Here is a 24189-nt window from a genome sequence, read left to right as displayed (position 1 = left end):
GTGGGTGCAGCGGGGCCCTCGGCCTCTCTCCCAACACCTCAGTTTTCCTTGAGGAAAGAGCTTCTTCCCACCAAGACCCAAGCAGCTGGGTGCTCATTCGCCCCCTTCTGAGCCCAGAGCAGAGGGACAGAGTCAGAGAACGGGGACCTCACCTGTCCCAGGGTACGCCCGCTTGCCATCAACATTGTGGGCGCCAGGGCCCTCCAGTCATTCTCCACCCCCTAAGCCAGCCAGGGTCCCCTCCACTGCTTGCCCCCCAGACCCTGCCCGTACGGAAACCAAGGGAGAACGGTTGGAAAGGGGGGCACATCCTTGCAGCCAGGGACAGGACAGGAGCCCAGTGCACACACTGGGGATTTTCAGAGCAGTGACGGCCATCAAAGAGGACTCTGGTCAGAACCTGCCCTGCCGGGGCCGTCCTTCGTCATCGCCTCCCCTGCCTCTCCCGGCCCGTCTTGGGCAAGAGCGGCCCCACGGATGCCAGAGCTGGACAAGAGTGACGGCCAGGTCTCCTGACGCGGCGGAAAGCGTGTCACCGTTTGGGGACAGCTCTCTGCAAATACTCCCTCCTGGGACAGACCGCAGTAGCGGCCAGGACTGAGGTGGCCCCAGGGGAGGACCTTCTGCCACTGCCAGAAGCTGTAGGGGGTCCTCAGCTGCCCCTGTAACGGGGCAACGGGGTCTTTCCCCTCCTGCTGGCTCTCTGTGAGTGCCTTCCTTCCAACCAGTGTGGAGCTTTTCTCTACACCAGTCCCCAGGAACCCAGAGCCACGCCCTGCCCCCAAAGGCCCCCAAGCCCCATCTCTGGGTCTATGTGGTCCCGGCAGAGACACCACGCCGCTCGGAGAAGAGCTCGGAGGCGCACGCGCACCCTGACCACCACCTCCGTCTACCGGCTCTGCGGACCTCAAGTGAGATGAGGCTGATTTCATTTTCAGAGGAAGGTTTGGGAATTCGTTTAACCGGAAATGCTTGCTCGGGAGCAGCGAGAGAGGCCGGGACCCGGGAATTAATCCTATATGAAATTACGCAAGCGCTGCTGGGAAAAAGCCACCGCTGTGGTGGGTTCCCTGACGCGCCTGTCTTCCTCTGCAGTCTTCATATCTGTCTTTAAATTTTTACTTTTAAATAATTTGTGGTAGGACTTACACAGGAGCCCCGCGTAGCATCAGGCTTATCTCTTGCTCACCTTACTTGCTTTCCAATCCCTCCCTCCACAAATACTTTCTCTGGATCCCTGGAGATAATCCCCTTCCTGTATTTTCAGGGAGTTTTTTGTTTTGTTTTTTCTCTTCACGTTTATTTATTTTTGAGAGAGAGAGAGAGAGAGAGAGAAAGCAGGAGCAAGGGAGGGGCAGAGACAGAGGGGGAGACACAGAACCCGAAGCAGCTCCAGGGTCCAAGCGGTCAGCACAGAGCCCGAAGCGGGGCTCGAACCCACGGGCCGTGAGATCATGACCTGAGCTGAAGTCAGATGCTTCACCGACTGAGCTACCCAGGCGCCCCTGTATTTTTCTCCTCTTCTTTTTTTTTTTTTAATAAAAGTAAAAGTGTCGGGAAGGGGTAGAGGGGGAGAAGGCACAGGGTAATGGTCTCCTGGCCGTGCACCGGGCTGCATCCTGCACCTCGTGTTCCATTCATGCCGGTGCCCTCGCAGCACCTGGTCCCCACACGGGATGAGGCTGTGGCCTGGCCGGGGGCTCTGGGCCCAGCACTGCTTTCCTTGTGACCTTTGCCGGTCCGAGCCCGCCATCATTCTGGCCCTGAGTTGTCCTGGGGCCACTCCACTGTTTCTCCCGGAAGTTCGTGCCTTTTCTCCTTATCTCCGGGGCCTGAGACGTCACCCGCAGGTGCACCCTCCCGCTTCAGTGCCGCTAGGTACACGGGGAGCCCAGGGGCTCACTTCCTGGTCCCCTCTCTGGTTCGTCCCCCCCAGGGTTCCAGCTGACAAGCCCCGCGTCTAACCTCCCCATGGGGGACAGAAACACACCGAGGCCAGAATGCGGCAGAGCCTGGCTCAGGGGAAGTGTGAGCCATGGGGGGTTTCTTTCAGGATGACTTTGCCCTGGGGCGCCCGGGGGGCTCAGTCGGTGAAGCATCCGACTGTTGATTTCGGCTCAGGTCGTGATCTCACGAATCATGAACTTGATCCCCTCGTCGGGCTCTGTGCTGGCAGCATGGAGCCTGCTTGGGATTCTCAATCTCTCTCTCTCTCTCTCTCTCTCTCTCTGCCCTTCCCCCACACGTGCTCTCTCTCTGTCTCTCTCTCTCACACACACGCGTGCGCGCCATAAGTAAATAAACTTTTTTAAAAAAAGAATTGTTCCCTTTTACAAAGAGAACGTTCTCCACATTGACCCGATGAATCATTTCCTTCTGTTGTTGCACAAGGAAGCCATGCTGGCCACTGGGAGCTGAACTGATGGGGAAAGATTCTATCTTTTAAAAATAAACTCAGCCCCTCATGCGTCCCCTTGAAACTGGCTCGAGGGCTGCCACGACCAGCAGCCCAGGCGCAGCCTTCGTGGCACTCGGCGACTGCCACGGCACAGTCCTCCGTCTTGAAAAGTGCGGGGGTTGGGGCTGCAGGGGGCAGGGGCTGTGCTGGGTCGGCCCAGAGCCTTCTCGGGGGTGGGAGTCTGCTACCAGCCTCGGAAGCCAAGGGTCTGCTCCTTGTCCCCTGGGGCTGGGCCACGTCTAGCCAAGAAGCTGAGAATAAACCCAGAACGTCCTGCCTGCGGTAGGGCCCCCTTCCCTGCGCCCCTGCCCACACTCCCCACTGCCCTCAGTGGTGACGCCGTCCTGGGCGGGGGGAGGTTCCTGCAAACTGGTCCTCAGGCTCCCTCGGGGCCGTGGGAAGAGGAGGAGGGGCAGACTGGTCAGCACCCGAAGGGGGAGAAAGAAGTGAGTGTCCTCCCCCGGGACCCCCGCTCTCAGGGAAGGTGAGGACACAGGGTCAAAGCCAGCTTCCCAGCTGCTATAGCAGATCACTTACCCGGCGCTCCTGTGCCTCAGTTTCCACGCCCACAAGGGGGATGATGACAACCAGGGTATTTCCTGACTGTTTGGTCCCTGCAGTCACAGGTGAAGCCATCGGTTGTCACTAGCCATGCTCAGGGCCTGGCTCTGATGCCCCAGGGCTGGGAAGGCCTCTTGTCCCCTGACAGGCAGTAAACTTGAGGCTCCTCTCCCCCAGGAAATCAGAACAAGAAAACACAATAGGGAGCGGCTCAGCCTGACCCCACCCCTCGTCAAGGCCACTTGAGAACTTGGAGAGAGGCCGCTGGGCGGAACCCCTCTGTGGTCCTCACCTGAACACCCTGGAGGGCTGCCCCCCACCCCCCGCTGACTCGGCAGAGCTAGCTGGGTGTCATGGACGTGTGCGTGGGCCCACCCTGCGGAATCTGCCATTCTGACGAGCCCCCGTGTGACAGGAGCTGCTGGGAGGGGCTGCGCCCTGACAAGGCCAGGCCGCCAGAGCTGACCCCTCCTCTTTGTGGTCCAGCCCCGAGCGCAGGGACATGAAGTGCACACACGCACAGGGGGCCTATCCCTCAAGGCAGAGGTGGTATAATTGATTGTCGTGTGCTCTTACCTGGGGGCCCTCTGCACCCACAAAATCAGCGCCTGGGAACCCAGGGCCTGGGGTCTGCCCTTGGCCATCACAGCCCAAATGGCTCACTCCGCCTACAAATCCTAATGAGCTCCCAGCGGTGACAGGACCTCCCTGTCTCGAATTCACAAGGCTCACTCCGGGGAGAGACGGACAGAACACTATGGCCCCAGCAGTCTCCATATGTCAAGACAAATCAAGCTGCCGACCAGGCGTGCCTGGGTGGCTCAGTCGGCTGGGCGTCTGACTTCGGCTCAGGTCATGATCTCACGGCTCGTGGGTTTGAGCCCGGCATCGGGCTCTGTGCTGACAGCTCAGAGCCTGGAGCCCACTTCGGGTTCTGTGTCTCCCTCTCTCTCTGTCCCTCCCCTGAGCACACTCTCTCCTCCTTAAAAATAAACAAACATTAAAAAAAAAAAAAAAAAACCTGCGGACCAGAAAGTAATTCGGGCAAAAGGAACGCGATCATCAGATACAATACAGAACATCCAGTTAAATTTGTGCTTTAAATAAACAAAGAGTAACTTTGAATGTAAGTGCGTCCCACACAATATTTGACACATACCTTCACTTGCAAAATGACTCATTATTTATCCGAAATTCAAATGTAACTGAGCATCATCCTTTATTTTTTTATTTTAGGGAGAGAGCACGTGTGAGTAGGGGAGAGGGGCAGAGAGAATCTTCTTTTTTTAAGTTTATTTATTTATTTTGAGAGACAGAGAGGGAGAGTGGGAGGGGGCAGAGAGAGGGGGGAGAGAGAATTCTATCCTAAGCAGGCTCCTGACCTGTCAGCACAGCCCCGATGCGGGGCTTGATCACAAACCATGAGACCATGACCTGAGCCGAAATCAAGAGGCAGACGCTCAACCGACTGAGCCACCAGATGCCCCTAGTTTTATATGTCAAATCCGGCAACCCGACAGAGAAGGCAACACCCCCCTGACCAATCAGGAGTGACTGGCAGCTGAGCCTGGCACCCCACGGCTCCCCTCCTCCCCTGGACCAGGCTTAGCCATGCAGGTGACATGATGGGGATGGTAATGGTGCCAGGACAGGATCTGTGAGGATCCACGGAGCTGACCACAGAGCCATGCGCCGTGGGCAGGATAAACGTCCTTGGGGTCATCACGGCGATGATGCCCATCGGAAGAATTAGACTTTCTTTTCAAAAGGCCGTGACCGGCCCTCTGGGCCAGCTGCCAAGGGAAGACGAAGTGCGTCCGTGTGGTTCCTGCCTGCAGGGTTCTGAGACAGGAGCCCCGGTCTGAGTCCAAACAATGGGTGGGAGACGCCCTCTAGAGGTGTGATGTGGGGCTGCAAGCCACAGCTGACCCTGAAGGAGAAGTCTCAGCCGCCCTGGCTGGCAGCCACTGGGTCCCTTGGGCACCTCACACCTCGGAGGTCCCTCAGCCCAGGAACAGGGATGATGTTGCTGTCCTTGATGTCCAGAGGTCAGGACGAGGCGCGAGGAGGCCATGGTAGAGCAGGCAGATATGAGCGAGTGGGGGCTGCGCTTCCTACACGAGCGTATCCCTCCACTGCCTCGGGTGTGAACTCCAGTGTGAGAGCACCAGAGGGGGGCCAGTGCCAGCCATGCTGGGGTGGAATTCTATTTCTGTCCCAGAGACTCAGTCGGAGGGGAGGACAGTGCGCCCAAGGGAAGGTGGACACATAAGGGGATGTTTGACCAAAGCCTTCCAAACACTCCTTCCTCTGAACCCAGCTCTCACAAGTAAGAGCCCGGTGTCCCCTTAGGAGTGAAAGATAGGTACCCTTTTATAAGTGATGGTCACTGCTTTCCAGAGATGACATCAGTTCCCGGGCAAGAAACTTCACTTGGGCAGAACCCAGACCTGGTCTTGGGAATAATTCACAGTAGCCAAACTCATACAAGACTGATGTATAAACCGGATGGCTCATGTATAAACCAGATGGCTCATGGAGAAATCCCTTTCCAGGGCCTAGATGTTTCCCATCTGGGGGTCCAAGCCCCCCCATTGCTGGGACTCAGAGGCTTGGGACGCCAAATGCATCTTTTTAAGATGTGGACATCACAAGTGCCAGTGGGCAGTAGGGGGGGGATCATTTAGCCCTAGTGATCAAGAAAGTGAGTTGGTCAGTTGGTCATTGGGTCCACAAATGGTCACTGTCCACCTGCTCTGTGCCAGGTCAGCCCTGGTCCCCTGGATCTGACTGATAATCTGGCAGGGAAGACTGACGCTGTCACCAATGGTTTGCAGTGACAAGTAGGCAGGGAGCACGGCAGAACACCTGCTGAGGGGTATGAACATGAGGGAACAAGTGGGATCCTCTCGTCTGGGGGTCAGGGTGAGACACCTCGCCACGGTCCCTGGTCAAGGACTGAGTGAGGAGGAACTGACCTCCAGAAGCCACCACCCATGACCCACCCTAGCCCGCCAGGCCAGGCCCGCTCTGTTTCCAGCCCAGGGCCACACATGCCTCTCCTTCCGTCCCTTTGCCTGTCCCCCATGTCCAAAGTTGCCACCCCAGGGGCCTCTCCCGACCCCCCGGACAAGAGGGCCACAGCTCCCATGTGCCACCGAGGGGACCGGTATCATCAGCAGCCCCCTTCACAGGCAGGACTCAGGCCCCAGGCAACTGAGCCTGGACTCCTCTGGGCTGTCCCCGGGGGTGTGGCTGACCGGAGCCTGCACCGGCCAAGGGGCAGCGCTCAGCAATGTGACACCAGCAGTTACTGTGAAGCCTGGGCGTGCGTCCGCGTCAGGCCCAGGTCTGGGGCACCAGAGCAGACAGCGGGAAGGGCCCCCAGCCTTCATCAGGACCCCTGAGGAATGCGCCGTTGTTGCTTCCATTGCACGGAGGCGGAAACTGAGGCCTAGAGACGCTCGGCGCCTTGCCCGGAAGGGGTCCCGGCAGCGGGACCGAGAGTCCACCACCCGGCGGGAGGGGAGGCGCGCAGGCCGCAGCGGGTCCGGCGCCTTGACAGCGCGGTGGGCGGGGCCTGGGGAGGGGCGGGGCGCGGTCCGCGGGACGGGGCGGAGTCGGCGGCCCTGATTGGGTGATGTCGGCTGCCCCGCTTTGGCCCTGCCCCCCTCCGTGGCCGGCGGTGGGGGGGTGGGGGTGGCCCCCACCGAAGCCCGCGGTCAAGGCCAGGTCTGGCCGGGGCAGCGGCGGTCGCAGGGAGCCCACGCCGGCAGGCGCTGTCAGTGGCCCGTTCTTCTTCCTAAGCTCCTCAGACGGGGACGTGCTGCTGGCAGCCCCGCCTCGAAGAGCGCACCGCTCAGAGGAGCCTCACCCGGAGCCGCGCCGCAGGCGCCGCAACCTCTCCCCCGCGCTTCCGCAGCCCGCCCGCGCCCACCGCGCTGCCGCGGGGCCGGGCCGCCAGGGGGAGCCGCGGGGCCCAACCCTCCGCTGCGCCTGCGCCGGCGCCGCGCGCGAACCCGAGCGCGAGCCCGCCGCGCGCGCGCGCGCGCCCGCCCCGCAAGTGCGCCTGCGCCGAGGCCGTGGCCGCGCCCGCTCCCGCCGGGGGCTCGTCGCTGGGCGGCCGGGCCATGGGGGAGGCTGAGGTGGGCGGCGGCGGCGCGCCGGGCGACAAGGGGCCGGGGGAGGCGGCCACCAGCCCGGCCGAGGAGACGGTGGTGTGGAGCCCCGAGGTGGAGGTGTGCCTCTTCCACGCCATGCTGGGCCACAAGCCCGTCGGTGAGCGGAGCGCCGCCGAGGCCGCGGACCCGCGTGGGGGCGGGGCGGGCCGGGCAACGGCCGGGGCGCGGGGCGGGGCCTCCCACGCCCGCCCACCCACCTGCGCCTCCTCCGACCCCTGCGCCCACCCACCCCACCTCCGCTGACGCTACCCCCTCCTGCACCCCTCCCCTGCGCCCCTCCGCCTTCCCGTACCCTCCCTGTGGCCCTTCCTGCACCCCTCTGCCCTCCCTCTGGCCCCTTCTGCCCATCCTGTACCCTCCCTCTGGCCCCTGCTGCCCCCCTGCACCTTCCCTCTGGCCCCTGATGCTCCCCCTGTACCCTGCCCCTGGCCCCTGCTGCGCCCCTGCACCCTCCCTCTGGCCCCTTCTGCCCGTCCTGTACCCTCCCTCTGGCCCCTGCTGCGCCCCTGTACCCTGCCCCTGGCCCCTGCTGCCCCCCTGCACCTTCCCTCTGGCCCCTGATGCTCCCCCTGTACCCTGCCCCTGGCCCCTGATGCTCCCCCTGTACCCTGCCTCTGGCCCCTGCTGCGCCCCTGCACCCTCCCTCTGGCCCCTGCTGCCCCCCTGCACCTTCCCTCTGGCCTCTGATGCTCCCCCTGCACCCTCCCCCTGGCCCCTGCTGTGCCCCTCCTGCACCCACTCGCCCTCCTCCACCCTGCCCCCCAATACCCTCCTTTTGCACCTCCTACACCCACCCTCCTGCCCCCATCTTTACTTCTCCCCTGCTGACCCCTGCTTCCAGCTCCCTCACTGCCTTCCACCTCCCCCCTCCTCACAGGTGACCCCCTCTTCCCACAGGTGTTAATCGACACTTCCACATGATCTGTATCCGGGACAAGTTCAGCCAGAACATTGGCCGGCAGGTCCCATCCAAGGTCATCTGGGACCACCTGAGCACCATGTATGACATGCAGGCACTGGTGAGCTGGATCCCACCCCCCCTGGTTCTCAGGCCAGGGCCCCGCTAACCCCAGACAGAGCTGCTCCTCAGAGAGCCCTGTGGCCCGTGGACCTCCCCGAGGAGGGGGGGGCACCAGTAACTAAACAAGGCACCTCAAGTAGTTCACAAACGCAGTGGGGGTAGCTGGTTGCCCTCCAGGAGCCTTCTTTATGTGGGGTGGTTCGCAAAAGTCTCTCCGGGGAGATGAGTGCGGAGCTGAGGCCCGTGGAGGAGGCGTGAGGCCCCGGCAGTCACACGGGAGGCCCCACGGCGCGCCAGGCAGGAAGGTGACTGGGTCCGAGTCACATTCAGGTGAATATGGTGGCTTCTGTGGGCACCAGGTAGGCCGGGGCCCTGTCGCCACAGAAACCCCGGCCAGTTTCCTCGAGAGGCAGGCAGGTCAACTGGGAAGCCAGGATGGCCAGAGGAGACAGTGGACATTCCCCGCAGAGGAACAGCAGGCGTCCGGGCTCTGTGGCAGCAGGCGATGGGGGGTCGAGGAGCTCAGAGGAGGTGTGGACCCCTGGGGCTGGGGGGCAGCGGGAGCTACAGGCAAGCAAAGGGGTAGGCACTTGGGCCGGGGCAGGGGTGAGTCTCTGCCCCCCTGGCTGACTTGGGGCCACGCCAGCCCTCCCGGCTGAGGCCTTCCTTGCCCGAACGTGGTGCCACCCTTGCTTCCTGTGGGTTTGGGCGGGTGGTTCGCAGCTCCTTGTCTTGCTCTCGGAAGGAGATAAGGGTGACAGCCGTGCTCTGGGGACTGGCTGCCCGGCCTGGAGGAAGCACCCTGGAAAGTGAAGTCCCTGTTGCTGGGACCAGCTCATCACGGACAAGCTGTCATCCTGAAGGGGCCTCACCCCACACCTGTCACCTTGTGGGGTCACCTGGTCCCCAGACTTCCATGCCGTGACTCTAGGCCAGTGGGGACCCCAAGCAAGACACAGACATCAGGGTGGCAGGGTCCCTGGCCCAGTGCAGCCAGGGACACAGACACAGCTGGCACCAGGCCCTCGCTGCACTTGGGAGCCGCAGGGCGCCTCTCAGAGGTTGTAGTCCAGGGCAAGCAGCCGGTCCCCCCTCTCTGCCAGAACTTCAGTCTGGCCTATTACTTGTGCGGGACCAGGCACAACCTCGAGGCTGTCGCTCCGGACCCCAGTGCCCCTCTGGAGCTGATGCCAGAGTCACCCGGAACCCTGGCAAGGTGCATCTGTGGCCCCCACCACGGAGATACCAGCAGCCCCAAGAGCCACAGGGTTTCCAAAGCTCCAGGAGACGCAAGCACGTCTGCGGGCTAAGCACTGAGCTTTACCACGAGCTGCGGAGAGGAGGCCCTTCCCGCTGAGCCCCTCCCTGTCTAGACCCCTTCCGCCAGCTCACCTTCCTTTCCTCCGGTGGTCCTGTGCCTCCAGGGTCTCGTCCCTTCTGGCACATGGGGACTGTGTGACGTGTAGGACAAGTGGGACTCTGATAAGCAGTGTCCCTGACACCACTGTGTAGTCCTTACCTGGTTTCCGAGGCAGTGGCTTTCCTGTCCGGCACCCTCCGTGTCTGCGGGCTCCACTGTCACTGTCATCTTGTGGGGAGGGAGCAGGACGGGTCAGCAGGACAGCCGTAGCCTGCTTTTGCCCTGGGGGTAGGGACGGCATGCTGGGAAGTGGGGCTGCCCCAGCCTCGGGTCAGGTGATGACTCCTGGTGGCTGGACTCCTGGTGGCTAGAGCCATAGCCTTGCCTTCTGCGGCCTGTCGGAGAAGCCCAGCTCCTGGTAGACTGCCGGCAGAAAGAAGGAAGTGTCCTCACCCCTCTGGTGCCCTCCCCCTCGGCTCTTGGGGACCCGGCCGTGTGGTTGCTCCTCAGGTGCTCCTAAGTTGGCTCTTACACGTTTTTGGTGACTTACTAAAATCACATTTTTTTCTTTGTTTCTTTAAAAAATCGCCCTACTTGCCGTCAGCACGAATCTGAGATTCTTCCATTCCCAAATCCAGAGAGGAACTTCGTCCTTCCGGAAGAAATCATTCACGAAGTCCGAGAAGGTGAGACTCGGGCGGGTCAGGTTCGGGAATTAAGGAGGACGTGGGCCGAGGGCGGTGGCGGCGGGCGAAGGTCACGAGCCTCGGGGAGGAGTGAGGGCTGCTGGCGGGGTGCTTCTTGGCCCAGGTGGACTGGGAGGTCTGGGGAGTCTTGGGGGCTGGCGGGAACTTGTTCAAGAACAATGGGCTCTCTTTAAAAGCGGCCTGGCGGCAGCTGAGAAGCACACACACAGCCGTCCCCGGCCTGAGCCGTCCGCAGCGCTGGGCAGGGCCGCGTCTCCCACCGTTTTGGTAAACGTCAGCTGTCGCCCCACAGGAAAAGTGGTCATTGAAGAAGAGATGAAGGAGGAAATGAAGGAAGACGTGGACCCCCACAACGGGGCGGACGATGGTGAGTGGGGAGCGCCCCCGACCCCGCCCTGGGCCCCGGGAGCAAGCCGGGCGGCTCCGCACCCCCAGCCCGCGCGTTGAGTCCGCCTGGGGCCGGAGCTGCGCCGTCTGGTTCCACCTGCCTGGGCGCGAGCTGCCGGGCAGACCTGGCCTGGTGCACGGCCCACACTGCGAGCGAGCCCCGCGGCGGCCCGGGGCACTGGCACCCGGGCCGCGGGACGTAAAGCGCGTGGTGCAGGGGGTGCGGGTGCAGGGGACACACTCCACGCGGCAGGGACGGCGGGTCCTCAGGAGGACCCAGCCGCCCGCGGGCCGCACGGCAGCCCAGCTCGGAGCATCGTGTGTGTCGACGCGGCTTTTTATCACTGAGCGGGAAGATGAAGTAAAATTCTGGATATTCTGTTTTCAGCCAAATGATTTTGTCTCCCAGTTTTTTCGTCTTCAGGAAGCTTGGGCAAAGCAACAGAAAAGGCCAGCAAAGACAAGAACCCCTCGGACTTGGGCTCCAAGGAGGGGGTGGACAAGCGGAAGCGCAGCCGCGTCACCGACAAAGTCCTGACGGCAAACAGCAACCCCTCCAGCCCCAGCGCCGCCAAGCGGCGCCGAACGTAGACGCCGCTCAGCCCGGGCACAGGGCAGGGGGACGGCGGCCACCGGGCCGGACGCGCCGCCCCCCCCCGCCCGCCGCCCCTGTGGCTCCCACAGGGCCCGACCGCGACCACCTCCCGCGGGGGCGGAGAGCTGGGAGGCAGGCGTCCTCCCCGTCCTCCCGTGACGCCGGGTCAGCTCCAGCCGTGCTAGTTCTCCGGCCGGGCCGCGGTCCAGGCCCCGCGGAGCAGGGCGAGGGGCACGGGCAAGGAGACCTGGGCCAGCGAGCAGGAAGTCCGTTCTTGCCGTGTCCTTGAGGAGCGCTGGTCTTGCCGGGCAGCTCAGTGCTGCCCGTTGTCCGTCTGTCCGTCTGTTGGCCCTTCTTCCCAACCGGCTGCCCCGTCGGGAGAGAGACTGGAACCACCCCGTGGCGGACCGTCGCCCCACCTGAGAAACTGAGAACTGGACGTTTTGCCTCATTCGCTTGTACTGTAACGATGTATATAATTTGGCGGTATTTCACTATTTAATTTTTAAGAAGCCTATTTTACTAGTGTTTTATATGAAAACAACACTGCAGAAGTGAAACCTGTGTTGTATTTTTCCTGAGATGTTTTGTGTTAAGGTCATGACTGCTGAGACACTTTTCGCTCAGTTTTTATATGCCAGAAACAGGATTTGTAGCGGCTATTTTTGTATCCTCCGGTAACTTGCAAACAGACCAAATGAGTGAGTGGAGGGAAGGGGCGCCGGGGCCCAGGGTTGCCTGAAATACTTTGTTTGAGTGCGGAATATTAAAGCACAAAAGCAGCAGCCTGGAGTCGTGTGATTTTGATACCAAAGTAAGTTCCCTTTTCTTACGGTAGGAAGTGTTTATTTTTCCAAGGATTATCACCGTAGCCTACACTCAGTGGGCTTCCTAGTGTTCCCTCGATACAATGTATTGACGACCAACAGGAAATCGGGCCAGAGTGGAAATGTGGTCGAGTGTGACAAGTCCCTCAGATACGAAATGCCAGGACTGCGGACAAGGCAGAGCCGGAGGCTGGCTGAGCCCGGGCGTCCGGGAGCTCATCCTCTGGCAACGCGAGTCTCGGGGCCCAGTCTGCTCTCCGCACAGGAGAGTCCGGGCAGAGCAAGAAGGGTGCGCCCTCAGTCCCGGCTGACCTCCGCGCCCCGGGTCCTTCATCTGGACAAGTCACCAGGAAGCTGAATCCCCCCACCGTCTCGGAGCAGGAGGCCGGGCCTCGGCCCACCAGGCAAGGGCAGGAACCCGGTGCCCCACGCCCCATGCAGGCTGGCCTGCTCTACCCGGCCCGCCGTCTCTCGCGGGGCCTGGAGCGCATCGCCGGCAGCCCTCCTTCAAGGCCCACTCTGCACCGGCTTCTGTCGCTGGGACCCTGCTGCCCGAGAGGAGCCGGTCCCTGGGGAGTCAGAACCGGCAGAGCCATGGGGCAAACGTTGTCTATGAAGACGGGGGTCTTTCCCTTACAGACGTAGACCCTGGTCTGGAGCAGGATCTTCAGGGACCTCAGAACATGCTGGAAAAGCCTAGTCAATAAGTCAAACCTGTTTCCTAATGACTGAACATTGGCTGCCCTTCCAGGAGATGTGGGGGGAGGGGCGCGCAAGGCCACCCAGCAAGGTAGATGGCCCCCCACCCCAGGTGCCGGTTTGGGGCCACTCCCCACGCCCTTAGGCCTGCGGAGGCCGGAGTCCTCAGCCGGAGTGAGGCTCACACAGCGGGTCCAGATCATGTGCTGCGTGTGGCCTGTGCAGGTCAAGTTCACATCCCCACCCATATCCTCTCCTGGCCTAGGGGTCCACTCTGTGACATGGGGTACAGCTGTGCCCCCACCACGTAGGTAGACGGAGTGTGACAGAGGAGAGGCGCTGGGGAGAAACCAGTGTGAGCGGCTGCAGGACACTGGGGGAGACAGGCGCCACTGACCTGAGACCAGAAACCTCCGGGAGGTGCCTCGTGCCGAGGACGCCGGGCCGGGTCGTCGACAACGGGACGGCGCAGCCTCCCTGGGCGGGGACAGGTGGGTGCGGCCTCAGCCCTCCCTGCCCTGGCCCAGCCCAGGGCCCCCAGGGCTGATGCAGGAGGAGAATGTGCTCCCAAGTGCGTACCGATAGGGCAGCAACGGGACGCAGCGGGGCTCCCTCGGGGCGGGGCGGGGCGGGAGGGCGTGGGGCTTTGGCCAAACAACGAGGCTGCAACTGGTTTCGCCTGAGGAAAACGTTAAGGCAGGTCTAACCTGAACCTGCCCCTGCCCAGCTCCTGCAAGACTCCTCCACCAGGGGCAGGGCCACCCTGGGGCGCGCCACCTACTGCCGGTGCTCCGAGGAGGAACCGGAGCCAGCGCGCCGCCGTCGCTCCTCTGGGCCCCGCCCCGGCCCCCCTGGCCCGCCCCCCAGTCCTGCCCCCAACCCCTGCTCAGCCCCGCCCCAGCCTGGGCGGCCAGCTCTCCAGAGCCCTGAGCCCACAGCGGGCGTCCCCAGGCTGCAGAGGGGAGGAAACAGCACAAGACTTCTTCTGCAGCAGAAATCTGGGCTCCCGGGTTAACGCGCCCTGCGGAGCCCCAGGCAAACTGCACGAAAGCAGCGGGAGGTGCGGTTCGGGGTGACTCTTCCTTGTCGAGCGGAAGTCGGGCAGCGTCTGGGAGGGTCCGTCGTCCCAGCCCTGGTGGGAGGCAGCGGCGGGGAGGCTTGCCGCTCGGCCCGTGGAGAGGCACAGCCTCCCCACCGCAGTGCCCCTCAGAGCAGCCAAACCCCTGCATTCCGCCCCGGACACGCGGACACCTGCGTCAGGGCCTCCCGGTGTCATCTGCCCGGTGTCCTGGCCGGGGCCTCGCGGGGCCACCTGCAAGTCAGGCAAGCGGGAGGTGAGGCCCAGGGGGTGGGGGAGGCAATCCGCCCCCGCGGCTCCCGCCAGAGGCGCGGCGGCTGCCCGCTGCCCAGGAAACCTAGCCCGCCCACCGGTGGCATACCTTTTACAGAAATGCCCAGATGTCCGTTCCGGGGGGGGGGGGGGCACCTCACCTCCGTCCTCTTAGAGAGTGAGGTCGTGTGTACACAGGCTCCAGCCAGGTGAGACTGTACCCGGAGAATGGATGAGGACGGCCCGCATCAAGAAGGGCCCTCAGCTGTGCCCACAGCCAAGGTCGGAAGGTTGTGCTCCCTCTCAGCTGTCACAGGCAGCCCTGAGGCCCAGGGGCCGCTGGCAGGGCTGGGAGAGGTCAGCGACCCCAGGGGGCTGGGTTTGGCCTTCACCCTCTACCCCGTCGACCCCGGGAGTTACCCTCCTGGCTAGATCCGTCAGAAGGCCAGACTTTGGTTTTAGCGAAAATGCTGTGAAACACTGAAGGTGCACGGTGGTCACAGAGTCCAAATACTACCTGGGCCGGCCACTCCCAAGTTGCATGTTGAGGGGCGGGTCTCCAACTTTGCTGGAACTCCCGCGGCCACCAGCAGATGTGAGGGCACAGATTAAGGGACTCTGTGGGAGGTCACTGGGGAATTTGCAAATGCAGGTGATTTTCAGCTGTCTGACACACGCCAATGTGTGCGAAGAGGGCGGCTACCGCCGGCTGCCCCCAGCGCCCAGAGAGGCCCCCGAGGGGATGTTTAACCAGGGCCACCTGTGTTGAGCAGCCTCAGGATGACCCCAGTCACCCAGTCATTCATGCGTCCCCTCCCTCTAGGCAGCACCTTACCTTACCGCTGATAGGATGTGGCAAAGGGGCAGAGGCCAGGCCCACGGTGACGGTGCAGACGACTCCCGGCACGCTGGAAAGAGACCCTCCTGCTGGCCTTATGGAAGCAAACTGCCCAGTTGTGAACCGTCTGTGAAGGGACACGAGGATCTGTGTCCCACCGCCCGAGAATGACTTCTGCCCACAGTCTGGGGGACCGTGGAAGCAGACTGCTCTCCAAAGGAGCCTCTCATGAGACCACAGCCCCAGCCTACACCTGGAGGGCATCCCGCGTGGGAGCATCCTGGGGGGGGCCTCCCTTCTGGGGAGGACAGCTCCCAGGGGTTATGCTCCTGGGGTCAGCCCTGTGGAGGGACATCCTCCTGTGGGCATCCTCCAGGGGGTGGGTTGACTTCCTCCAGGAGAACATCCTCTGGGAAGGGGGATATTTTGGAGGAGGGGGTTTCCAGCAGGTAGGCGTCTTCCTCTGGGGGGAGGTTGTACTCAGGGGCATTCTGGGGTGATTCTCTGGGATGAGCATCCTCCAGGGACATACCTGTAGAGCCGGTATACTCCAGAGGGCATCCTGGGGGAGGTGTCTTCTCCCAAAGGGAAGGGATATCGTGTAGGGGGGGTCCTGGGGGGACACCCTGGGGGCAATCCCAGCGAGGAAGGGGGCGGGCGTCCTCCGGAGTGACGTTCTCCGGGAGGGGCTGTGCTCGGAGCGTGGGGGGCCTTCTCGGGGCGGACGGCGCCGGAGGCCCCGCCCCCGGCCCCGCCCCGATCCCGCCCCGGCCCCGCCCCCGGCCCTCCCCCGCGCTTCCTCCTTCGCTCACTTTCGCTTCCGCCGGAGCGCGGGTCCCGCCGCCGCCCGAGCATGGACGACCCGGACTGCGACTCGACCTGGGAGGAGGACGAGGACGAGGACGGCGAGGGCGCGAGCGCTGGGGGCGACGAGGACGGCGAGGCCGGCGCCCCAGGGGACGCGGACGCGGAGGACGAGGACGAGGACGAAGAGGACGCGCCGGCGGCGCGGCCCGGCGCGCTCCAGGTGCAGCCTCGACGCGCGCCGGGGACCCAGCGCCCAGCCCCGGGGGGCGCCCGCCCGGCCGCCGCGAGGTGGGGGTGAGGCCCCGCTCCGGGAAGGCCGCCCCCCCTCCCGGCCCCCGGACACCCGGCTTGGGGCCTGGCTCTCCCTCTCCAGCTGTTGCTCTCTCCCCGACCCAGGCCCCCTGGTGCCCCCCTCAGGATCGCTGGACACCCTGAGACCCGCCCCGTCCCGCGCCTCCCAGCTCCGGCCCAGTCCGGGGGGGGGGGACCTCGCGGGGAGATCCAGGGCCACCCTCAGATCCGTGCGGTGTGATGATACTTCCTCAAGCGGATGCCCTGGGCACATTCTGGAGTCGCCTCTGTCACTTCCCGCCTCCGGGCCCTTGGCTCTGTCCTCTGAATAGATCCCAGCTCTCCGTGCCGGCCGCCTGCTTCTGCCTGCCTTTCTGCCTCTGGGTGCCCCCTGCTTCTGCCCCGCCCTGCTCCCTCCCACCCCCGGCCCGCCTCACCCCCACCACCACTCCTGGCTGGGTGCAGCGCCCACCCGCTGGGACTTCCCACCCTCTCGAAAGTGGCCTTGGAGGCCACATTTATGTGACCTGCCTGAGCCAGGGCTGCTCGCACCAGCTACTGGCAGTTATGGCTGCTGATTTGTCATTATCAGCCGTTACTTTTGTTACTACTGATTACCTAGGTGACCAGCAGTTACTTTTGTCTTCACTGGTGATACTCCTTGTTACGATCGGTTACTTTTGTTGCCACGGATTTATTTTCTTCTCATCACCACTGGTTACTTTTGTTACTAGGGTCACTCAATACCAGGGGCCCGTACTCCCTGAGCCTCACATTCTGTCCCAGTGCAGGGTGGTCCCAGCTGGGGATCTAGGTGTTACTGGGACTTAGGTGACAGCTGTCACTTTTGGAGGATGATGTAGTGGCATTGTGTCTATGGGGTCTTGAATTCCATCCCGTGTGATCTCTGGGTTGCGTTCTCCCCCAGACAGATGAGAGCTCTGGTTTGGGGTTTAGCTGGCTGTGTGGTGAAGTCTTGGTCAGGGAGAGGGACCCGGACGGGCTCCTGGGCCTGCCAGGGAGGCCAGAAGGCGGAGCACATCTATGGTGTTTGGGGCAGGCATGAGTTTCTGGAGGCAGCAGGCTGGGCAGTGGCCAGGGGTCACGGGGCAGGGATCTGGCTCTTCCGTGGCAGATGCCCACCGGCTGGGGCACGCATTGAGAGAGGATGCGGTCCTTGCTGTAACTCCGTGAGCCCCACTCCCACAGCAGTGCGCTGGCCCCTCGGCCACTGAGAGGCGCCACAGTCATTGACTTCTACACGGGGCCCAGCTGTCTGGTACTTTGTCCTGGGCTGTGTCTTCTGTGCGCCCGTGGGGCTGACCTGGGGATGGTGAGTGGGGCCGGCTCCTGCTGAGTTTCGGTGTCTCCTCGGGCCCTTGGCTGGTAGGCAAGAACATCACCAGCAGGCCCTGGTCTATAAATTGGGCAGAGAGGCACCCCCAGGCCCCTGCTGGAGCTCAGAACCATTTGCAGCATCTTGGGGAGTGGGGAGGGGGTCAGAGCCAAGGGACACAGGGACAGGCCTGGCCTCCTGACTCCCCTTGCAGTGTTCCTTCCAGGATCCTGGACCCAGGTGCTTCCCTGGGACGAGCGGTCGGTCTCCGGTGGAGTCACGCCCAGGAGCCGTACCTGCCTGGGCCCTCTCTCCTGCCCCGGCTTCTGTCGGACCTCAGGCCAGGCTCAGCCCCGCTCACGCCTCCCACCCTATAAGAGGGTGGGTGAAGCCACCTTTACCCAGCGTCCTAGCCGTGAAGTTACCTTCTATCCCTCCCAGGACCCGGGGAGCCTGGCCTGCAGAGATAGGGGCTGCAGGTGTTGGGGGGCAGCGAGGAGCCCCTGTGTCTCCCTGCGCAGGCTCTCCCATAGGGCCGGAGGCCCGGAGACACGGGGTCTGGTCGACGAGCGTTGGGCGGGGGCCAGGCTGGTTCCCTGGGCCTTGGTCATTCATTTCTTCGTCAGGCAAGTGTTTGGGGCCCCTCCTGGGGCTGTAGGCTGGGAGGCCACGGCCCTTCGAGACTCAAGCCTTGTGACAACTTAGGGCACCGTACACAGAGAAAGCACTGGCGAAGGCAGGGGGACCAGGGGCGAGTCCCGGGGCTGCGGTCCAAATGGAGTTAGCTGGCAAGTACCGGAGAGGCAGTGAAGCCAGGGCCCCGGGGCCGTGCTGCGCCCCAAGAACGTGCGGGTCAGCCTGGGATCCTGGGAGCGGGGGCGGCGGCAGGGGCTGAGCAGGGGGCAGGGCTTGTTCCTCCCATTCTGGTCCCTTCCGGTTTTGTTGCTAGCGGACCCCGTCCTTGCTGCCCTCACTGGGACAGGGGCTGGCTTGGGGTGGGCCTCCCCTAGGGGTCTCACCCATCTCCTCTCTCCCCAGGCCAGGACGACGGGGTCCCGAAACTGGCGAGCCGCGCGCGACACACGCAGGTACCGGCACCACTACCCGGTACGTAGCCGCCTCGGCGCCCGCACACCTCGGCAGCCCGCCCGGGACGGAGTCTCCCGCCCTCCGCCGGGAGAAGGCCATCGGGACAAGACGTCCCGTCACCCCCCTCCTCAGACGAGGTCCCATGGCCCACCTGGGACTGCGGCTCCTTCCCCCCGGGGGAGGGGGGTGAGGAGGACCGCCTCTGTCTCGGAGCCTTTAGAGCAGGGGAGCAGCGCCAGCTAGTGGCGCAGCCACATGTGGCCCCGTGTGTCGGCCCGCGGGTCGGGGCCCATGTCGGTGGCGTTCCCGTGGCCCCCGCCCCTGCCCTCCGCACTGTGAGTGTCAGCCAACCCCTAGGCTACTTTAGGGGTACAGATGGAGGGGACCTGCCGCCCGGCCCGCGCTGGTGAGGAGGGAAGGTGGCGGTCAGAGGGAGCTGCTGTCCTCCCAGTGCGGAGGCTGGTCCTCGCCTGCAGGGCGAGGGGCCCCGGCTGGGGACTCGGGTCTTCGCCAGCCTTCAGGATGTCGAGGCTCACGGGCCCGAGAGCGGACGCCCGCTCCCCGAACGTTCTAAGTGTGAGGGGCCCTCGGAGGCAGCCTATTTCTGGAGATGTCTCCACCGGCAACTTTCTCTGGCTCTTCAGGATTTGATAGAACGGGATGGCAACGGTGACATGCCAAACCTGAGTTTCTACAGAAACGAGATCCGGTTCCTGCCCAACGGTGCGCGTCTGCTGGGCCGCCTGCGCCCTGTCCCGGGGGGCGTCTGTGGCCCCACTAGGACCCTGTTGGGGACGGCTTCCTGTTGGGCCCGCGGTTTTCGGCTTGCCCCGCAGCGCCCCCTGCAGGCTGCTGCGGGGACGCCCTGGGAAGGGCCGTGTCGCTCACTACTGCTGCCTTGGTGGGAAAGCCGCACGTGTAAACTGGCGAGTAAGAGTGATTGTTCCATTTCCAAGTGGTTGGAAACAACTCAAGGTGGAAAATGTTCTGTGATGTGAAAGTGACACGAAATTCAACTGTGAGCGTCCATAAGGGAGAGTCCGTGGGAAGCCACCCACGCGCATTCGTTCAGGCGTGGCCGCCTTCCCACTACAACGCAGCACAATTGCAGCAGAGGACACGTGGCCTCAGAGAGTCACTGGCCCTTGGAAACAGTGGCCGCCCTACAGGAGGCCAGGCCATGGGGGGTGGGGCTCCGCTGGAGGTTCTGTCTGAGGTCGGGTTCCAGCTAACCAGCTGTGGTTTGGAGGGGGCAGTGAGGCCCCCTTTCTGCAAAGGCAGGTGGGGGTCTGGGACCCCATGTCCTCCTGGGCCCTCCGGCCCGACGAGCCCAGCGTGGCCCTTCTCACTCGGGTCTGTGCTCAGGCAGCAACGGAGAGCCCGTGTCGGACTGCAGAGAAACCGAGGGCTTCGGTTGGGGGGTTACGGTCACATGACACAGACACAAGCTTCAGAGCCCCGAGGTCCTCAGCAGAGGAGGGGAGGGAAAGTGGGGGGACTTCTAGCAGCTCCTCACTGACTTACCCCGTGGGGCCCCCAGGCTGTTTCATTGAAGACATTCTTCAGAACTGGAGGGAGGACTACGACGTCCTGGAAGAGAATCACTCCTACATCCAGTGGTGAGTGGGTGGGGCTTACCGAGCAGGCGCCCTCGGCGGGGCGGGGCTTACTGAGCAGGCGCCCTTGGCGGGGCGGGGCTTACTGAGCAGGCGCCCTCGGCGGGGCGGGGCTTGTGAGCAGGCACTGTCGGTGGGGTGGGCTTACTGAGCAGGCACCCTCGGTGGGGCGGGGCTTACTGAGCAGGTACCGTTGGCGGGGCGGGGTTTACTGGGCAGGCGCCCTCGGTGGGGCGGGGCTTACCGAGCAGGCGCCCTTGGCGGGGCGGGGCGGAGCAGGGCTTACTGAGCAGGCACCGTCGGAAGGGCGGGGCTTACTGAGCAGGCGCCCTCGATGGGGCGGGGCTTACTGAGCAGGCGCCCTCGATGGGGCGGGGCTTACTGAGCAGGTACCGTTGGCGGGGTGGGGTTTACTGGGCAGGCGGCCCCGGCGGCGCAGGGCAGCGGTGGTGCGCGGCCTCTGAGGCTGTAGGTGGGCGTGGGGCGCAGGAAGAGCCTTAGACAGGCCGGCTTCCTGGGACGGGACGGGCCCCGGTGCCAAGAGGCCTCGTGGGCCCGCAGAGCCCCTTGGACACTGACAGTGACAGGCCTCGAACAGTGGCCTGAGGTGATCCTTGCTGGCATGGCTGCCTTGGAGAGCCTTGACGCTGCCCCACAAACACAGTGTGCGTTTGAAAATGGCACGTCGGGGGCCTTTTCCTGGGCACAGCGCATCGTGGGGGATAGTTGTGCAGCACTGACGACTAGACGCAAGGAGAGCATAAGAATTAGGAGGACTGCCTGGAACGCCCTGGGCAGCACTGGCAGACCGGCTCGCTGCCGAGCACACGCACGACTCCTCTAGTCGCGTGTGCACCCATCGGGTGCCCTGGCCCGTAACAGGTTCCCTGCAGCCTTCCCCCACTCACGCCTCGGCTTTGCCTCGTGAGAGCGCACACCACATGTTCATCCAGCCAGGCCCTCCTAGAGTTGAGCCGTGAGCCCAGAGAGGCTGGTGAGCCTCCCGGCACCGCGGGTGTGCGCCGTGGCTGGGAGCCCGTGCCTGCCGCCGACGGACCTGTAACCGTGCCTCCCACAGGCTGTTTCCTCTTCGTGAACCTGGAGTGAACTGGCATGCCAAGCCCCTCACGCTCCGGGAGGTTGAGGTGAGCTCTGATCGCTGGGAAGCCGTCCCGGGGAGCCCCTCCCCTCCGCGCTGGCCCTTGCCTCTGCCCCTGGTGCTCTCACAGGCTTCTAGAGAAATCTGGCTCTCTCCGGCAGTTTGCCTCCAATCGGGGAGCCCAGAGCCAGGGCTGTGAGCAGAATCATGGTGACGGGAGTTTCATCACACCTGGTTGGGGCTGGAGCAGACGCTCCTGGAGGGACAAGAGGGTGGGGGGGGGGGGGACAGGACGTGTTTCCTGCCACGTGCTCAGCCCGGGGGTGGGCGGTGGGGGCGCATGATTCCCAGGAGCTCGATTCCCCTGGGGGTGAAGCCGGCGCCTCAGGCCCCAGTGAGACTCTGAGGCAGCTTAGAGAGGTTCATTATTCACTCCTGTCCGGGCTCCTGCGCCCTGGCGTTTTACCCTGAAAGTCTGAGTCCAGCCCTTTAGAAGAATCAGGGCCCGGGGGGGGGGCGCTGGCCAGCCCGACGTATGGGTGACGACCCCTGGGCTCCCCACTGGCCTCGGGGGTGTGTTCCAGGCATTTAAAAGCTGCAAGGAGGTCAGGGAGCGGTTTGTGCAGGCCTACGAGCTCATGCTGGGGTTCTACGGGATCCAGCTAGAAGACAGGAGCTCGGGTCAGGTGCGCCGAGCACAGAACTACCAGAAGCGCTTCCAGAACCTCAACTGGTGAGGACCGCCCCTCCCCCACCACAACCGAGGAGGATGGGGCCGCTAGGTTTCAGGCAGGTATGGGGGGAGCACTTCGGCGGAGGAGGGACTCCAGGGCCACTGGGGCAAGTGACTAAAGGCTCTCTGAACACCCTCCGTGTTTGCAGGGTGGGGGTGGTGCCACTGATAGGGGCGTGAGAGCCGGTCAGTTTCACTGCTAGCCGCGCTGGGTCCGCCTGGGTGTGGGCCAGGATGCCCATAGCACCCTCACCTTGGTAGGCACGGCCCTCCTCCTCCCTGGTGAGAGGCACCGGATGGGGAGGAGGTAAAGGGGGTGGGTCTGCTGATGACACCAGTGCCCCTGCACGTGGGTAACAGACGTGGGTAACAAGTCCCGTGCTGGGGGGGGGGGGGGGGTCCCCCTCCGGCTCTTCTCCAGCCATGCAGGGGGGTGGGGGAAGATCTTCAGGGCCCAGGGGGCAGCCCCCTTCTAAAAGATGCATCAGGATCCCCACCTGCAGGGTCCAGCACACAGGCCTTTTTCTCCAGGACTGGGGTGGGGCACAGGGAGGGGGAGGGCGCCAGGGGGACGAGAGGGTGGGACGGAGCCTGGCGGAGGGAGGGGGAGGGAGGAGGGGAGGGGGAAGGGGGAGGAGGAGGGAGGGCCCTGGCGGGGCGCCCCGCCCCCCCGCGCCAGCGCCCCTCCGCTTCCCGGCCCCAGGCACAGCCACAACAACCTCCGCATCACGCGCATCCTCAAGTCCCTGGGCGAGCTGGGCCTGGAGCGCTACCAGGCGCCGCTGGCGCGCTTCTTCCTGGAGGAGACGCTGGTGCGCCAGGAGCTGCCGGCCGTGCGCCAGAGCGCCCTGGACTACTTCGTGTTCACCGTGCGCTGCCCGCGCCAGCGCCGCCAGCTGCTGCGCTTCGCGTGGGAGCACTTCCGGCCGCGCCGCAAGTTCGTGTGGGGGCCGCACGACAAGCTGCGGAGGCTGCGGCCGCCCCTGCCCGCGGGGGAGGGGGAGGGGGAGGGGGAGGGGAGCTCCCCGGACCCCCTCCCGGGGGCCGGCGCCTCGGGGGGCCAGACCGGCGCGCCGGGGCGGGCCGGGGGCCAGGAAGGGGAGGCGGGCGGCCGCGGGGAGGGGGGCCCGGAGCCCCCGAGCCCCAAGGAGAACAAGAAGAGGAAGCTGGACGCCAGCCGGCGGGAGCAGGCCCCGGGGGAACGGGGCGGCCAGAGCGCCTCGGACGTGGAGAAGATCGCCCTGAACCTGGAGGGCTGCGCCCTCAGCCAGGGCGGCCTGAGCGGGGGGACCCAGGAATCGGGCAGCCGGGCCCCGGGGGAGGCCGAGCAGCCCTGCCCCCAGCCCCCGCCGGGGGCCAAGGTGGTGGAGGAGGTGAGGAAGAGAAGGAAGGTGGACCGGGGCCCCGGGAGCGGCGACTCGGTGGGTGCCGGTGGTGGGGCCGAGCCCCCAGCCCCCGCCCGGCGCTGCGCCCTGCCAGGGTGCCCCGAGGCCAGAGAGGAGGATAATGGGGTGGAGGAGGCCGGTGGCCGGGCAGAGCTAGAGCAGGGTGCCCCTGGGAGCTCAGCCCCCGCGGGACCCTCGGTAGATAGGGAAGCAGAGGCGGGGCCTGCGGCCAAACCCAGAAAGCCTTAAGGGAAAGGGCCGCCTGGGCATCCTGCCCTCCGTCCTGCCGCGGGTCTGGGGAGCCACGTGGTCAGCTGTTGTCAGCACGGAGCAGTACTGGTCTGTCCCTCCTGGTCACCGCAGCCGTGGAAGGAGCAGATCCGCGCTCTGGGAAGGCCAGGGACTCGGGGATCCTTACCTCCAGCGCACTTCCTGCCTCCCTCCTCCAAGCCACCGCCCCCCCATCTTTGTAAATTGGCCCTCAAGGGTCTGGGGGCGGGGGGGCGGGAATGGGGGCTCATTTTCTTAGTCTGGTGCCGAAACCTTTTCTGAATAAACTCATTTGACTTTGAGTGTTTGGACATGGGCAGCAATCCCGTGAGTGGGCAGGGGAGGGGCACTGCTCTTCGGGAATCCGGGGGTGGTGTCCCCTGGGCGCCCCCCAGCACTCGAGCACCCTGACCACGCAGCCTCCCGGGGCCTCTGGAGCCGGGCGCTCTGTCCCTTGGCTGCCTTTTGTCACTAGTTTAAGTCTGGGGACCCACGCGCCGCCCCCTTGGGTGGGTTGAGCGGGAGGAGCAGGGGCGTGGCGTGGCCCGGGTCCAGACAGGACCTGTGCCCACGCTGATATGGGGCACAGTGTCGTGCCT

At 64.3% G+C, this 24189-nt stretch overlaps 2 protein-coding genes and 2 long non-coding RNA genes across 8 annotated transcripts; 2 read left to right on the top strand and 2 right to left on the bottom strand.

The window, feature by feature from the left end:
- The first annotated feature begins 7086 nt into the window (after nucleotides 1-7086).
- Nucleotides 7087-12055, top strand: MRGBP (MRG domain binding protein). The gene is made up of 5 exons (XM_047854564.1): nucleotides 7087-7297; nucleotides 8098-8219; nucleotides 10186-10267; nucleotides 10581-10655; nucleotides 11085-12055. The coding sequence occupies exons 1-5, from the start codon at nucleotides 7150-7152 to the stop codon at nucleotides 11264-11266; spliced, it is 609 nt and encodes a 202-aa protein (XP_047710520.1). The 5' UTR covers nucleotides 7087-7149; the 3' UTR covers nucleotides 11267-12055.
- Nucleotides 12056-12066: 11 nt separating this feature from the next.
- Nucleotides 12067-13642, bottom strand: LOC125163026 (uncharacterized). Its single transcript, XR_007151235.1, has 3 exons — nucleotides 13376-13642; nucleotides 13194-13273; nucleotides 12067-12793 (listed from the first exon to the last, which is right to left on the bottom strand). It is a non-coding gene; the product is annotated as an uncharacterized LOC125163026 (long non-coding RNA).
- Nucleotides 13643-13850: 208 nt separating this feature from the next.
- On the bottom strand, nucleotides 13851-15082 carry LOC125162543 (uncharacterized). 3 transcript variants are annotated; one of them, XR_007151076.1, is made up of 4 exons: nucleotides 14962-15082; nucleotides 14644-14757; nucleotides 14236-14341; nucleotides 13851-14108 (listed from the first exon to the last, which is right to left on the bottom strand). It is a non-coding gene; the product is annotated as an uncharacterized LOC125162543 (long non-coding RNA). The 3 variants fall into 3 exon arrangements; XR_007151075.1 differs by having other exon boundaries at nucleotides 14236-14757; XR_007151077.1 differs by having other exon boundaries at nucleotides 14288-14757.
- A 598-nt stretch (nucleotides 15083-15680) lies between these two features.
- OGFR (opioid growth factor receptor) lies at nucleotides 15681-23892 on the top strand. 3 transcript variants are annotated; one of them, XM_047853681.1, is made up of 7 exons: nucleotides 15681-15991; nucleotides 18437-18505; nucleotides 19132-19210; nucleotides 20028-20106; nucleotides 21182-21248; nucleotides 21787-21935; nucleotides 22639-23892. In XM_047853681.1, exons 1-7 carry the CDS (start codon nucleotides 15818-15820, stop codon nucleotides 23567-23569), a joined length of 1548 nt encoding a protein of 515 aa, XP_047709637.1. In that variant the 5' UTR covers nucleotides 15681-15817; the 3' UTR covers nucleotides 23570-23892. The 3 variants fall into 3 exon arrangements, with proteins under 3 accessions (XP_047709637.1, XP_047709639.1, XP_047709638.1); XM_047853683.1 differs by lacking the exon at nucleotides 15681-15991 and adding an exon at nucleotides 17636-18186; XM_047853682.1 differs by lacking the exons at nucleotides 15681-15991; nucleotides 19132-19210 and adding an exon at nucleotides 17636-18186.
- The last annotated feature ends 297 nt before the right edge of the window (nucleotides 23893-24189 follow it).

This window comes from Prionailurus viverrinus, chromosome A3 (genome assembly GCF_022837055.1).
Source record: "Prionailurus viverrinus isolate Anna chromosome A3, UM_Priviv_1.0, whole genome shotgun sequence".
Classification (NCBI taxonomy): Eukaryota; Metazoa; Chordata; class Mammalia; order Carnivora; family Felidae; genus Prionailurus; species Prionailurus viverrinus.
This window is presented reverse-complemented; position numbering and strand designations above follow the sequence as displayed.